General features: G+C 43.5%; 1 protein-coding gene across 1 annotated transcript in view; it reads right to left on the reverse strand.

The window, feature by feature from the left end:
- The window catches only part of PCCB (propionyl-CoA carboxylase subunit beta), a 94,528-nt gene extending 85,943 nt beyond the window's left edge, over positions 1-8,585 (reverse strand). Inside the window, exons 1-5 of the mRNA XM_027545441.1 lie at positions 8,354-8,585; positions 6,204-6,323; positions 4,993-5,061; positions 2,265-2,321; positions 365-478 (exon numbers count right to left, since the gene is read on the reverse strand). Of these exons, the coding sequence (XP_027401242.1) occupies positions 365-478; positions 2,265-2,321; positions 4,993-5,061; positions 6,204-6,323; positions 8,354-8,536 (543 nt within the window). The 5' untranslated portion in view covers positions 8,537-8,585. The remainder of the gene's footprint in view (positions 1-364; positions 479-2,264; positions 2,322-4,992; positions 5,062-6,203; positions 6,324-8,353) is intronic.
- Positions 8,586-16,724: the final 8,139 nt, after the last annotated feature.

Consider the following 16,724-nt stretch of genomic DNA (forward strand, 5'->3'; position numbering starts at 1 on the left):
TAAGTGACTTTCACTTCTGAATGATCTTAATTTTGTTTTTCCCCAGTAAGTACGAGGCCTCTACGAGTAAAAAAGGAAGAAAATCCTCCCCATGGTACCTCTCTTGCTTTTTTTTCCCCTTGTCGCAGCACTCTGCTTGAAAGATCTCAGTTCCCCCAACCAGGGATTAAACCCAGGCAATGGCAGAGTCCTAACCACTAGGCATCTAGGGAACTTCCATCTCTCTTGCTTTTCATCCGCCCTCATGCCACCCCATGACACAGGAATGAGCCACAGGACACAAGGTGAGATGAGGAAGCTCTAACCAGCACACAGCTTAGAGAACTCAGTCCTGTACTCTGATTCTCTTTGAACAGTTTCTCACCAGAAAGATGTCTGCATAGCCAGCCAAAGATTCCACTCCCTCTTGAATCCGTGCACCTCCAGAGTCATTCAGTCCAATCACTGGAGCCCCCACTGTGAGGGCTTGGTCCATGATCTGAGACAGCAGAGAAATTTTTTGTGAGACAACTGATCTTGCTATGAAAAACCATATTTACAAAGCACCACAGTGGTTTTCTAGAAAATGTTTTAAGTGTACTTTTCAAAACAGGAGTTGGTAACACTGGCTTCATTCCCCATGGTGACTGGGTACCTTCATGGAAGACAGAGAATCAGATATTTAAAGGGCTAAAGACCCCCAAGCAGCCCAGAGCCAAAGAACTTCCCATTAGCAGAGGCCAAGACTATTCATGGCAATTTCTAGAGCCAGAGGCCCAGGCTGTAATATTTTTTCAATAGTCAGTTTTGTTCCTGATTACTCTTTTGAAAGAACGGATAGAAGACAGAATGGTAAAGCAATATTTTTCTTTTAGTGTTTATGTATTTATTTGGCTGCACTGGGTCTTAGTTGTGGCATGTGGGATCTAGTTCCCAAACTAGGGATCGAACCTAGGCCTCCTGCATCAAGAGCGTGGAGTCTTAGCCACTGGACCACCAGGGAAGTCCCTCAAAGCAGTATTTTTGTGAAAGTAAATGTGGAACCCAGCCTCAGGCCTTCTACTTCCAACAAGACAGATTTTTCTCACAGGTCAGTAGTTGACAGCCTAATGAGCAACATTTTTAACAGTGCTAGAGAATTTACAAAGTACTTTCACTTCCATTATCTCATTTAACCATCATCACAGAGGCAGTAAGAAAAGAAAAATTAGGAAGGTTTAAAAATGAAGTGATTGGCCCAAGATCTCGGGAATAACACGTGACAGGACCACGTCGAAAAGCCAGGTGTTCTGTTACACAGGGAAACCCACCCACCTATTAAGTAATGTCTGCCTTTAGATCAGCTGGTTAGAGCGTGGTGCTAGTAACGCCAAGGTTGCAGGTTCAATTCCCATACAGGCCATAGTTCCCTCTGGGCTTCCCTAGTGGCTCAGACAGTATAGAATCTGCCCAGAGTGCGGGAGACCTGGGTTTGATACCTGGGTAGAGAAGATCCCCTGGAGGAGGACATGGCAACCCACTCCGGTTTCCCTGCCTGGAGAATCCCCATGGACAGAGGAGCCTGGCATGCTACAGTCCATGGGGTCACAAAGAGTAGGACACAACTGAGCAACTAAGCACAGCACCTTTAATTCCAAAACTCTCCAACTGCAACCTACACTATTACTCACTTCCAGAGCATCTAATCTCTAGCAGAGGTTTTTAAATACCATCATGTAATCCCTGCACTGTTCTTTTAGCAACTGAACTCTACACCTAGACCATGGGTTCTTTACTTGGGGTCCCAAGAACCCAAAGTGGCTTGTGAACTTGGACCCTTAGAGCAAGGAGTCTATGAACTTGGATGGGAAAATCTTACATCTTTATTAACCACATAAGTATTAGAAATACCTGTGATTTTTGTCATCAAAGACTTTTATGTCCCACTAAAGTTCCTTCAGATAATCTCAAAATACTGTTTTCATTCATACCTACTTTGAAACCAGAGTGTATCCACTGCTAAATCTTGTTATTTAACACATTAAATAAGGAAGCATATATATTACATATGTGATTTTAAATATTTTTAATCCCTTCTAATCCTACATATTTTATTTTATGCATGTGTAAAAATGTGGGTCCAGGCGTCACAAGATTGCCAAAGAGTTCCATGTTACAAAAAATGTTAAGAACTCCTGCCCTGGACTGAAGGAACCTTCAGGTCAGCACCACATCCTGCATACCTCTGACCCACTCCGTGTAACTGATAAAAGTACTGAGTTTCTTTTGCAACATTAAATACTTACTTTGCAGATCTTTTGGGCATGTGCTCCAGACAGGCTACCTCCAAAAACTGTAAAATCCTAAAAAGAAAACAACTAAATCAAAAAAATATGTAATGACTAGGCAGAGACGAAGACCCACTAGGAGGAAGAAATGAAAAATTCACAGATTTTAAAGTTTTTAAAGCATTTTCAAAAGTTTAAAAGATTGGGGGGAAAAGTCTGACTTCTAAATTATTCCATAGAATAAGTAATGAATAAAATATCTTAAAAGGGGTCCATGTAATGTGAAGAGCAAAAGACCTAGTTTTTATCTACAAAAAAGATTTGTAGCTCTGAGGAAAGGAAAAGCTTTCATGCAGAATTAACCTCCAAAGTCAGAGGTTATCAGAGGGTCTATGGAGGTCAAACAGGCATTTCTATTACTAGGATATATTTGCTGTTTTGACAAAAGAGGTGAAAAAGTGAGTGACAGGCCTCACTGCTGCTTCTTGCCTCTAGATTTTCATTACCTTCTGATATAAAAAGCTTTCTGTAGGAATGACCAACTTCCTAAAACTGCCTCAAAAAGATTGTAGAGAATTAATAACAGATTCAGCCCATGAGGACAAAAAAGGAAGAGCAAACAACAGCAGACGAGAGAGTGAACAAATGAGCGGACTGAGAGCCCAGGACTATCTAACTGGGAGCAAAGGGAAGCCTCTACACCTGTGTAGGGATAACCTCAGGAGCGGACAGCCCAGGAACCACAGAAAGTGTGGTGGGAAGTGGCTGACAGAAGTCTGGGTTGAGAGCACAGGGCCTCTTCTTTACCTGGAGAGGAGAAAGGATGTTTACTCCCTAAAGAAACCTAACCAGAGGGCTGTTGTCACAACCCCCGCCACTATAGGCAGCAAAGATGAGGCTGATAACAGGTGAGATTTCCAATGTGTACAGTGAATGATGAGCCAATTTTGACCTCCCTCCGCCAGGAACACATCTACAGCCAATTATCGCACAAAAGACTGTGACTGCTTCTCTGGAAAAATGTATGCTCCTCCTAGAAAAAAGGCCTGCAGATACGAACATCTGGGGGATCACTACAAAAAAAGCTGGCTCATCATTCTTCCCCTCGGTATCTTTCAGGGCCTATTTCACATGCCCCATGTTCCCTAAAGCTTTCCTGGATCCCAATGTGATCTTTCCGTGTCCTGAGAGCTAGTCCGGAACCTCACTGTAGATGTAGCCATTCCTGTTCTGCCCCACTCCATCAACAAAATGATCAGCTTCTTCAGGACAAGAACTGTCCCATCATCTCCACCTCCACCACACTCCCACCAGACAGGGGCAGAAGAGGCGCTCAGAGTATCAATTCAATGAATTTTTGTATCTGCTTAAAGTTCAGAGAACACTGTGCCCCCAAAACACAATAACCTTCTTTGTTTTAGCTATCTTACTAATGGTTCCTTCTGTACAACTTTTTGCCTAGCTCTCCTAAATGACAAAAAAAAGATATGATTCCTTCTAGTCAGGCATTTGGTAGACTCATTTATAAAAAAGTTTTAAAATATTTCAAAAGTAATCCTATTTGCAAATTAGTATAGTTTAAATTTTAAAATAATCAAGTATAATTATTTTACTGCCAAACCCAGAAAACATTCTAGGTTTCTAAACAAGCTCTCTACTTTTAAGATGTGTAAAAGAAATTGAATATTTAGAATTATATATATATTCCCATCTCTTAGTGGAGGGGGAAAAAAAAAGTCAAACAAAAAATAGTATACAACATGTTCTTTGCATTAGTTTTCATTGCTGTTGTAACAAATTACCACAAATTCAGTGGCTTGAGACAATACATATTCATTACCTTACAGTTCTGTAATTCAGAAGTCCTACATGGGTCTCATTGGGCTAAAATCGTGGTTAGCGGGTCTATGCTCCTTTCTGGAGGCTCCAGGGGAGAATCTCTTGTCTTATCTTTTCCAACTTCTAGAGACCATCTATTTGCTTTCCTCTCCTCACAACTCCTGTCCACCCTCTTCTGAGGCAGCAACTGCAGGCAGAGTCCTTCTCACACAGCCTTACTCCAACCTCCCATTCTGCCTCTCTCTTCCACTTCTAAGGACCCTTGTGCTTACACTGGGCCCACCTACGTAACCCAAGCTGTTCTATTTTAAAGTCAACTGATTAGTAACATTTATTCCATCTGCAAGCTTAGTTCTACTTTGCCAGGTAAAATTACATATTCACGAGTTTCAGGGATTAGGATTTGAGTCACTATTCTGTCTACCGCATTCTCCTACGGTCTCCATGTGAAGAAACTGTATCTGTCTTGATACAGCCTAACAAAACTTGCTTGAACACATTCATGAAAGCCCAAAAGGGCCTATGGTTCTGAGAGTCAACTCCCCTCTGCCCAAATGCATCCACTGCCCAGACCACGGCAGCCCTCCCAGCACACACCCAATCTGCCAAGGGGAATCTCACTCACTTGGATAAACTCCTGTCTCCCAAGACCGCTTACAAGACTACTGTCCTATGATCCTCCCCCAAACAGACTAAGGACTCTTTCTCCCTAAGAAAAAAAAAAAAAAAAAAACCCACATAGTATAATACTCTGGACATATGTACTAAAAAAAAATAATAATTCCCCCACCAGCCCCAACTATAGGTAAGCATTCTTTCCCCAGAACTGTTTTCTTTTCAAAGAAAAGAACATTTTGCTCCTGGCTCTGCCCTCAAGGAAAGCTCAGCCAATTAGAGTAGAAGATACCTGACTGAAGACATAAACCAGTCTTCCATTGATTCGTCCTCGTCCAGTGACCACACTGTCTCCAGGGAACTACCAGAAAAACAGAAAAATAAAAGTTAAAAAATCCAAAGACTTCTCTCATGAATCTAGCAATTATGCCCCAATGAAAGATCCCACCCTAAAATAAAACTCCACCCCAAATCCCTTAAAATTCAGTATAAATACAGAACATGAAGGAATCCCCTCCTCCCCGACTTAGCTCTGCAACAGCAAGCACTGGGCTGCTGCTTCATCACCACAAGTGAAAAGCACTGTATCCTTCCTCGAAGTAGAACAATCAGGAGACCCTCCTAGGGCTGTCACTACTGAGGGCTCAGAGGAAAGAAGAGGACATACAAAGAAACATGGCAATTTCTGCAAAGCCACATACCACCCCCTAAACCTTAAAGCAAACCTAGCATTTTCCTTGGAATTCTGACAGTCACTGTGTGGTTCATAATGAATCAAATGGAGCTGGCTAGTTTATTGCCAAGGTTACAAATCTTTGATCATAGACCTGAAGAAAATGGACCCAGTGAGTCCAGAGAACTCTGTGCACCTTGGAGAACACCCAGTCGAAAGAATAGGTGTCGGTGACTCTGACCTCCAAAACTCCAAAGCATAAACTTAAAGTATGTCAAAGAGGTGACTGGTTAGCCTTTAGGGGTCCCTGGTACCTAGGCAGAACAGAACCCAATCAAAAGACATTCTCAACCTTCCTTCTAAGTTTGTCATTCTACACTTTTGAGAACTAGGAAACCACACCAGAGCCCTGGGAGCTAGGCCAGTCACCTTGCACAAGGCATGAGCAGTGAACCCACATTCCTTCAGTTGCAGACAAGGGTGAGTGGGGAACCTGGAGGCCCCAACAGTGCTTCTCAAGAGGCACTTCTGCACTTCCAGAACCTGATACTTGAAAATTTTCAATGTATTCTGAGTTCTGGCAGGACTTTATTATCTAGTAGTAGACTTCACTTTCACTTTTCACTTTCATGCACTGGAGAAGGAAATGGCAACCCGCTCCAGTGTTCTTGCCTAGAGAATCCCAGGGACAGTAGAGCCTGATGGGCTGCCATCTATGGGGTCACACAGAGTCGGACACGACTGAAGCGACTTAGCAGCAGCAGCAGTAGACCAGCAGGGCCACAGCTGGTAAGTGCAACTTGGAGGCCTGCACCATTGTGAACAGATACCTTATTCTTATCAGCAGCCATTCCAAAATCTGCACATCTGTGTTCCACAAACATGTCGCTCTCAACAAAACTGCCAGGGTCCAGCAAGAGACTGATCCTCTCTCTGGCTGTCAGCTTTCCCTAAAATGCAACAAAAATCATTCAGCAATGTCATGACACACAGTCAGTAGGCAAGGAGTGTTCACGGGAGGGCCAGGAGGACTGGGTTTGCCTTCACTCCACATGAAAGCCCTCTCTCTATTCCATCAACCTGCCCAAGAGACAGGTGTTATCAGTAGAATTCAGCCAGTAAGGCAATCAGGGCAAACCAGCTGCTCCAGGAGCCACTAACTGTGAAAACAAATAAAGAGTAGGAGGAAAAGTTGGAGAGGACAAATGAGGGGGTAAGGAGAGCCTGACCCTGGAACAAGATAACTAGTTCCACAAACATTTACTGGAGACCCAAGGGTCAATAAAAAGAAGAATGGAGAAGCAGGAGGTAGAAAACTCAGGCTTTGCAAAGGATCTGAGGCTACACCCCCAGGTTCACAGACTTCCTATAGGGAACCCCACCAGCCCTGTTAAAAAAAGAAAACAACACAAAAAACACCTCTAACTAGCTATATTTTCCCCTTAAGAAAGAGACCAAAGCTAGCATTGCATATTAACACAAAAAGGCAATCCTCCACACTACTGTGTAAAATATATTTTCAGGAAAGCAATTGGGCAATAATATATCAGTGTTGAAAAATATTCAGATCTTTTGACCTAGTAATTCCACTTCTGGAAATCTACCCTATGGAAGTAGTCCAAAAATTGTGTAAAAGCGGGTGGAGTGAGAGGTTTTAAACCAAGTCAGCCTCCTGACTAAGTCAGCTTTGGCAAAAGAAAAAGTTTCTGGGGGTTACATCTAAAGCCAGTAGGATCACTTGGAAATGCTTGGGGTGATGATCCAGGGAGGGACTGAGCGATGGACCCCAACAGAAAGAGTGCACAGAGCACCAACAGGCCTTTGCAGAGGACGATCTGAAGTTCCCTCACAAACACAGCCACCTGGGGTCGGGGGGCACTCCTGGCACCACACACTATCAACCAAAGTTACATCTCACTTCCAAATGGCAAAAAGGAACTGTCACCTTCAGGCCCTTATCAAACGGGTATTTACAACATCTAAATCAACATTCAATTTAAACTTAATAAAAGGCTGGTGCAAATCTCCTCACTGAAGACCCCACCTCCCCCCTGCTTGTGAGTTTATGCCTCAGTGTCCTTCATCTCTAAGAATTTCACTTTTGTGCCTTCGAGGTTGGTTATTTAACTCTTCCGGCACACCAGTCCAGACTCACACGTGTCCAGGACCCACTGGGCGAACCTGGTCTCAAGTCCCAGGTCACTGATCTGGGCCTCAGTTTGGTTTTTTTTTTTTTTTTCTGCTACTAAAATGATCTACAGAAGCACCCCGGGCAGTGCTTAAGCTGTTCACTTCAGTCAAACACCCAGACTGACCTGAGCAACCCCAGGGGGAAAAAAAAAAAAAAAAACCCCAAACACCTGCTTCCTAGGGTGCCTTTCCTACCCAGAAAGCAGGTCGATGTACTCTGAGACCCATAAGAGTTTCAGCTGGCATTGGGGAAAGAGGTTCCACAAGTTTCCTATACAAACCACACGCCTACCCAGGTGAAGGAAAGTTTGCCCATGTAACTTCCCCTGCCAAATGTCTTGATTTTCCTTGGAGCAAGAAGCTCCTACCACTCTTAAACCGGGCATGAGAAGAGCAACATTTGTTTTTCCGTGCCTATCGTTGTTTCATTATCTTATTCCACTAAGATTATGAGGGGAGAATTATTGCCATTTTCTGTTAAGAATAAACTGACTCCGGGGGAATACGTAACTTGTCCAAGTTAACTGGTGAGCCGCTGGAGCCCAGCCAGGCTCGTCTAAAATTTCAAAGAGAAAGTAGACAGTGACAAAGCACAATGGTGCTTGTCCTGGTTTTACCTGCCCAGTTGAAAGGCATCAGGTTCACAAGGTGAACATCCTCGGCCCCACCCCGCCCCTCAAGACATCGCGTCGATTGGCTGGGAGGCCTCTTACGCAGCGAGCCGCACTCGCTGTGATAGGTCGCGACCGCTGGGGGCGGGCTGGCTGGCCTGGACCCCCTCACGACTCACTCGCTTATGCTGCGCGTCAATGCGGCGCTGCCCTCCTCCCAGCAGTGCAGCTTGCCGCTTGTTCTCGATGCGTTCGTTAACCGATACAGGCTGGGTGCACAAGCTGCGCCCCGCGCCCCGGAGACTTCTCACTACAACACTGAGCCTGGCTCCGGCCACAGCCACGCGCATTGCTGCAGCCATTTTTGCTCTATCAGCGAACCGGAGTGCGCATGTGTGTCAAGTGGTCGCTCTGTGGTGTCTGCGCCTGCGCAGCATGGGCGGGACGTAGGGAGCTTGTGGGCTGGAATACCGAAGGCTTTTGGGAGAAAGGCCTTGGAATCCTGAGGCTGTGCTAGGGCGTCACCCTGAGTCCTGTGGGACGAATCAATCTGTGTTGTGCCCTCCAGGTTGCACAGAAAAGGGACTTAGCCTTTGCTCTTTGTGGCTACCTAGACCGCTAGTTGTGTCCTACACGTAGCAATCAAGAACTTCCAGCTGTCCAAGCTGGATATAGAAAAGGAAGAGGAACTAGAGATCAAATTGCCAACATTCGCTGGTTTATAGAGAAAGCAAGGGAATTTCAGAAAAACATCTATGTGTGGTTTCAGTGACTACACTAAAACCTTTGTACGGATCATGACAAACTATGGAAAGCTCTTATGGAACAACTGCGGAGAAGGCAATGGTGACCCACTCCAGTACTCTTGCCTGGAAAATCCCATGGACAGAGGAGCCTGGTAGGCTGCAGTCCGTGGGGTCGCTGAGTCGGACACGACTGAACGACTTCACTTTCACTTTTCACTTTCATGCACTGGAGAAGGAAATGGCAACCCACTCCAGTGTTCTTGCCTGGAGAATCCCAGGGACGGGGGAGCCTGGTGAGCTGCCGTCTATGGGGTTGCACAGAGTCGGACACGACTAAAGCGACTTAGCAGCAGCAGTAGCAGTTCAAGATTGGTTGAAGATTGAGAAAAGAGTATGACAAGGCTGTCTGCTGTCACCCTGTTTGTTTAACCTATACACCGAGCACATCATGCTAAATCCTGGGCTGGATGAGTTACAAGATGGAATCAAGACAGACGGGAGAAACATCAACAACCTCAGATATGTGGATAATACCACTCTAATGGCAGAAAGTGAAGAGGAACTAAAGGGTTTCTTGACAAGGGTGAAGGAAGAGAGTGAAAGAGCTGGCTTAAGACCAAATGTTAGAAAAACTAAGATCAAGACATCTGGCCCCATTACTTCATGGCAAATAGAAGGGGGAAAGGAGGAAGTAGTGACAGATTTCCTCTTCTTGGGCTGCAAAATCACTGCTGATGGTGACTGCAGCCATGAAATCGGAAGACAATTGCTTCTTGGCAGAAAATCGGTGATAAACCTAGACTGTGTTGAAAAGCAGAGACATTACTCTGCCAACAAAGGTCCATAAAGTCAAGGCCATGGCCTTGCCAGTGGTCACGTTTTGTGAGAGCTGGACCTTAAAGAAGGCAGAAGGCCAAAGAATTGATGTCTTGGAACTGTGGTGCTGGAGAAAACTCCTGAAAGTGCCGTTGACAGGAAGGAGATCAAACCAGTCAATCTTAAGGGAGATCAACCCTGAATATTAACTGGAAGTGATGCAGAAGCTGAAGCTCCAGTATTTTGGTCATCTTATGCAAACAGATGACTCATTGGAAAAGTCCCTGATGCTGGAAAAAATTGAGGGCAGAAGGAGAAGAGGGTGTCAGAGGATGAGATAGCTGGACAGCATCACCAATGCAATGAATATGAACTTGGGCAAACTCCAGGAGATGGTGGGGGACACGGAACCCTGGTGTGCTTCAGTCCATGCAGTCACAAAGAGTTGGACACAACTGAGTGGCTGAACAACAACAACAATAATTAACTTTATGGAACACTGTACCAAGTGTCACTTTAAGCATTTTCTGTATTAGCTATTATCCTGATTTCACTGGTGAGGCAAATTAAAAGAGGTAAGGTGATTGATCCAGCGAGGACTACAGAAATGGAACCAGGATTCAAACACAGAGATGTATTATATACGACTTATTGAGCACCTGGTGTCAGCGTCACCTGAAGGCCAGTAGGGAAATGCAAACTTTCAAATTCTCAGATTCCATCCCACACCTACTGAATCAGGAATTCTGGGGGTTTGGCCAGCAATCTGTTTCAACAGATGACCTCTAGGTGATTTCGGTACTTGCTCTGAGTTTGAGAACCACTACTCTGGGGCTTTAGAACTGAACTGTTGGGAGCTTGTCTGTTTCCCCAGCTAAAAGTCAACTCTTTAAGGAAAAGAATAAGGGGTACATTTCAAGTTTATGTTCTTCAACACAGGAAACTGCTGAAGTTGATCATTAATCCCACTGAGCTCACAGCCAGGGCACTCATAAAGTCCAAACTCTGGCCTGAGACTTCAGTGTTCAGTTCAGTTCAGTTCCGTGTTAATACAGCTCAATTCAGCAAATGTTGAATCTGCTGAAACAGTTGCTATCTGCCAAGAACAAACCATCCGTACTTACTACTTTCCTGGAGTACAAATTGTTCACCTAGATATGCAGGGAAGCTGAGGATTTTAGGCCTGAAGTCATATGACTAGACAAAGCCCACCTGCAGCTCTCTGACTCCATAGTGTTAATAGATGCTCTTGGCCCTGCATTTGGGTCCCTCCTGGGTGGCACGGTGGTAAAGAATTCACTTGCCAATGCAGGAGACACAAGAGACACAGATTCAATCCCTGGGTCAGAAAGATCCCCTGGAGTAGGAAGTGGTAACCTGCTCCAGTATTCTGGACTGGAAAATTCCATGAAGAGAGGAACCTGGTGGGCTGCAGTCCTTGGGGGTCGAGAAGAGCTAGACATGACTGAGCACACAGCTGAGTGTGCATGCAACTCAGCCAACCTAGAGAAGTAGACTAGGGACCTGCCTGGTAGCACAGGGAAGAATTTGGGCAAGGCTGAGTGTGTCAAGGAGAGTTATCTCTAAGAAGGTAACTGCATTCCAGGAGTAATGGCCTGTCCAAATTCATACACATGATTGTGTCCCCAGCTTTAGGGAGAATGGTGGTAAATTACAGTGTGAAGAATTTTGCCACATTCTGAAACTGGGACTTGATTTGGCTTGGGGCATTGGACACCTTTGTCCTAAGGTGCTTTGCAGATCCCTCTCCTGTGGCTCATTTCACACTGTGTTAACATTTCACTCTGTGTTTAGCTCTCTTCCCAGTGAGATTCCCAAGCCAGAGAGCAGGGACCATGTCAGCTTGCTCACCACTGTGGCACCTGCACCTAGAAGAAGACCTAAAACAAAAGAGACCTTCAGAATGTGTTTGTGGCAATAGCATGTGGTTCAGGAGGTTTTCTCCTAGAGCTCTACATCTTTCCAGGCTCTGCTCAGATATCCTCTCCTCAGGCAGTCTACCCTGATCCTCCCTCTACCTGAGTTAGGGAAACTATTGGTCCCTCTGGCAGCAAAGAAGTTTGTTTTTCTTATTAACTTTGAATAACGTGTATTTAACAGAAAGCACAGCACAGGAGGGATCCATAAACAACTGTTAAGAGTTAAGAGCCCTGTCCAGATAGTTCTCTTTCCCTCCCTTTCTTTCTCCTCCCAGTCTTCCTCATCACTGTTCTAGTAACCCACCCTGGCTACCCAATACTGTACAGAATTCTGAAGATCTATCATGTTATTTCTGCTACTTCAAATGTAAGCCTAGGGGGGTGGGAGAAGGAGGAGGAAGATTTAAGTACTCGACAATTGCCCTTTGGAATCCTCTGGGCTATGTTTGAGTTATTTCTTCACTTCAAGACAGGAGTCACCTTGATCTGGCCATTCTGTGCTTGTCAGTGACCACTGTCAGCAAAGATGGGTGAAATGGAAGGAGTAAATTTGGAAGAAGTGGCATATTTGGGGGAGTGGGTTAATCAGAATCTTCAGAAAAGCAGCTGCCAAGAAAGGAATTAAACATGTAAGAAATCAATTAGGGTAATCGCCTATAAGAGAAAATGGGACAGCACCTGGGAGAGGCTGGAAGACCCCTCAGTCAGATTGCAGTTCAGTCTGACCCCCAAAGAGGAAGAGAAGGAAGAAGGGCAACTAGGAGCTTTTTAGAGTAATGTGCCATTTTAAGAGACTGTGAGAGGCGTGGCCTCAGGCAAGTACAGCAGTTAATTAAGGAATGAAGCCAGGGGCTCTCTGTCAGTTAGGATTAGTGTAGTACTGGTATCCTCTCACCTTAGGGAAGGTAGGACGAAAGGGTGTTACAGGAAATTTTGGACAGCAGCTGCCATCCATGTGGGGAGAGATGATTTTTTAAATGTTTCTTGTACATTATGAATGCACTTATCCCTCAGTGTTCTATTTTTTTAAGTGAAGGGGGAAAGTACTTTAAATTCACTTTTTGGTTTTTTTCTGGACCATGTTTCTTTGACTGCTGAGATTGGGTCACAAGAGCCCTGGTTTAAATTCCAGTTAAAACTGTTATTAAGATGTGGAACCTGGTTTTCCCCAGTCCACACATTTTTCAAGTCATCCTGGAAAATTATCTTTTCTGACTCCTTGGGCTCTGTGGGAAATGAACAGAACTGGCTTATCCTTTTTTCCAGAGGCACTTCCAGGCCTCTCTTCCACGTTTGATGAGCTGCTCTTCTTTTGAAGTTTTTGCCGTGTTGATACCACCTTTCAGCATTCCCTGACCTCCACAACATACCTCCTCTGCCTTCTCTTACAATGTCTATGTCAGGCTCACATTTTCCCTCTTCCCTACTATACTAGTCAGGATTAGGGTTCTCCAAAGAAATAGAACTATTGGGCAATAGATAGAGACAGGGAAAGACACACAGAGAGGTTTTTTATAAGAATTGACTCAGAACAACAGTAAGCTACTACCTCATATCAGTCAGAATGGCCATCATTAAAAAGTCTACAAATAACAAATGTTGGAAAGGGTGTAGAGAAAAAGGAACCCTTTCACATTGTTGATGGAAGTGTAAATTATTGCAGTCACTATGGAGAACAGTTTGGAGGTTCCTCAAAAAATTAAAAATAGAGTTGCCATATGACCCCACAATCCCACTCCTGGGCGTATACCCAGACAAAACTGTTAAAATACGCATGTACCTCTATGTTCATAGCAGCACTATTTATAACAGCCAAGACATGGAGACAACCAAAATATTTAGTGACAGATGAATGGAAAAAGAATATGTGGACAATGGACTTTTTGCTTAGTCATTAAAAAGAATGAAATAATACCCTTTACAGTTATAAGGACAGACCTAGAAATTATTATAGTAAATAAGTGGGAAAGAGAAAGACAAATACATGTGATATCACTTATATGTGGAATCTAAACTATGGCACAAGGACTTCTCTGGTGCTGCAGTGGATAAGAATCCACCTATCAATCCAGGGGACACAAGTTCGATCCCTGGTTTGGAAAGATTCCACGTGCTGTGGCACAACAAAGCCCTCGTGCCACAACTACTGAGCCCATGCTCTGCAAGTCACAGCTACTGAGTCCCCATGCAGCAACTACTGAGGCCCACATGCCCTAAGCCTATGCTCCGAAACAAGAGAAGCTACCACAATGAGAAGCCTGTGCACCACAGCGAAAAGTACCCCCTGCTTGCTGCAACTAGAGAAAGCACACACACACCAACAAAGACCCAGCACAGCCAAAAATAAATTAATTAAAAATTTTAAATAAATAAAATAAGTTATGTCCCAAATGAACATATCTACTAAACAAACCCGCAAATATAGAAAACAGACTTGTGGTTCCCAAAGGTGGGGGGTGGGGTAGGGAGGGATTGAGAGTTTGAAATTAGCAGATGCAAACTATTATATACACAAACTATTATATATAGGATGGATAAACAAAAAGGTCCTACTGTATAGCACAGGGAATTATATTCACTGCCCTGTGATAATTTATAATAGAAAATAATATATATAACTGAGTCACTTTGCTATATAACACAAATTAAACACATTATAAACTAACTATACTCAACAATAAAATAATGATCTGATTTAAAAATGGACAGAGGATCTGAATAGACATCTTTTCAAAGAAAATGGCTAATGGGTGCTGAAAAGATGCTCAATATCACTCATCATCAGGGAAATGCACATCAAAACCACAATGAGGTGTTAGTCTCACACCTGTTAAAATGGCTATTACCAAAAGTCAAGCAATAACAAGTGTTAGTGATGATGTGGGAGAAAAGGGAACACTTGTGCACTGTTGGTATGAATGTAAATTGATATAGCCATTATGGAAAATATTATGGAGGCCCCTCAAAAAACTAAAAACAGAACTACCATATGATCTAGCAATCCACTTCTGGGTATTTGTCCAAAGAAAATGAGAACACTAATTTGAAAAGGTATATATGTACCACCATGTTCATGGCAGCTTTATTTACAATAGCCAAGACATGGAAACTGCCTGTGTTCTCCAATGGATGAGTGGGTAAATAATATAATATGAATATTATTCAGCCATGAAGAAAAATGAAATCTTGCCATTTGTGACATCATGGGTGGACCTTGCCGTATTATGCTAAGTGAAATAAGTCAGGCAGAGGAAGACAAATACTGTATGATCTCACTTATACGTGGAATTTTTTTAAAGTGCTCAGATTAGTGGTTGCCAGAGCTGGTACAAAATTCCAGTACTAAATATGTCATGGGGAATGTAATGTACAGGTTGCTGCTGCTAAGTCGCTTCAGTCGTGTCCGACTCTGTGCGACCCCATAGACGGCAGCCCACCAGGCTCTGCCATCCTTGGGATTCTCCAGGCAAGAACACTGGAGTGGGTTGCCATAGTGACTATACTTAATAATACTGTATTTCATATTTGAAAGTTGCTAAGAGAATAGATCTTAAAAGTTCTCATCACAAGGAAAAAAATGTGTAACTATGTATAGTGTCAGGTTAACAAGACTTGTTGTGGTGACCATTCCACAATGTATACAAATATAGAATCATTACGTTGTATACCTAAAACTACTATAATGTTATATGTCAATTACACCTCAATTAAAAAAAAAAAAGCATTTTCAGCAACATGAATGGACTTAGAGACTGTCATACTGAGTGAAGTAAAGTCAGACAGAGAAGGAGAACTATCATATGACATCTACTATATGTGGAATCTAAAAAGAAATGATACAAATGAACTTATAAAACAGAAAGAGACTCAGAGACTTAGAGAATGAACTAATATGGTTGATGAGGGGAAGGGATAGTTAGGGAATTGGGGGTGGACATGTACACACTGCTATATTTAGAATAGATAACCAACACGGATCTACTGTATAGCACATGGAGCTCTGTTCAATGTTATGTGGCAGCCTGGATGGGAGGGGAGTTTGGGAGAGAATGGATGCATATATATATATGTATATATGGCCGAGTCGCTTTGCTGTTGACCTGAAACTATCACAACATTGTTAATCAGCGGTACCCCATTACAAAATAAACAGTTTAAAAAAAAGCCTACAGTTTAAAAATTCTAATTAACAAAGAAAGCACTCTGTAATATTCATAGTTTATTTCATATCTGTATATGTTATCAATATTCAGTTCAGTTCAGTCTCTCAGTCGTGTCCAATTCTTTGCAACCCCATGAACCACAGCACACCAGGCCTTCCTGTCCATCACCAACTCCCAGAGTCCACCCAAACCCATGTTCATTGTGTCCGTGATGCCATCCAACCATCTCATCCTCTGTCATCCCCTTCTCCTGCCAGCATCAGGGTCGTTTCAAATGAGTCAGCTCTCTGCATCAGGTGGCCAAAGTACTGGAGTTTCAGCTTCAACATCAGTCCTTCCAATGAACACGCAGGACTGATCTCCTTTAGGATGGACTGGTGGATCTCCTTGCAGTCCAAGGGACTCTCGAGAGTCTTCTCCAACACCACAGTTCAAAAGCATCAATTCTTCGATGCTCAGCCTTCTTTATAGTCCAACTCTCACATCCATATATGACTACTAGAAAAACCATAGCTCTGACTAGATGGACCTTTGTTGGCAAAATAATGTCTCTACTTTTTAATATGCTGTCTAGGTTGGTCATAACTTTCCTTCCAAGGAGCAAGAATCTTTTAAATTCATGGCTGAAATCACCATCCACAGTGATTTTGGAGCCCAGAAAAATAAAGTCAGCCACTGTTTCCACTGTTTCCCCATCTATTTGCCATGAAGTGATGGGACCGGATGCCATGATCTTAATTTTCTGAATGGTGAGCTTTAAGCCAACTTTTTCACTCTCCTCTTTCACTTTCATCAAGAGGCTCTTTAGTTCTTCTTCACTTTCTGCCATAAGGGTGGTGTCATCTGCATATCTGAGGTTATTGATATTTCTCCCAGCAATCTTGA

The sequence above is a fragment of the Bos indicus x Bos taurus genome, chromosome 1 (assembly GCF_003369695.1).
Source record: "Bos indicus x Bos taurus breed Angus x Brahman F1 hybrid chromosome 1, Bos_hybrid_MaternalHap_v2.0, whole genome shotgun sequence".
NCBI classification, from domain to species: domain Eukaryota; kingdom Metazoa; phylum Chordata; class Mammalia; order Artiodactyla; family Bovidae; genus Bos; species Bos indicus x Bos taurus.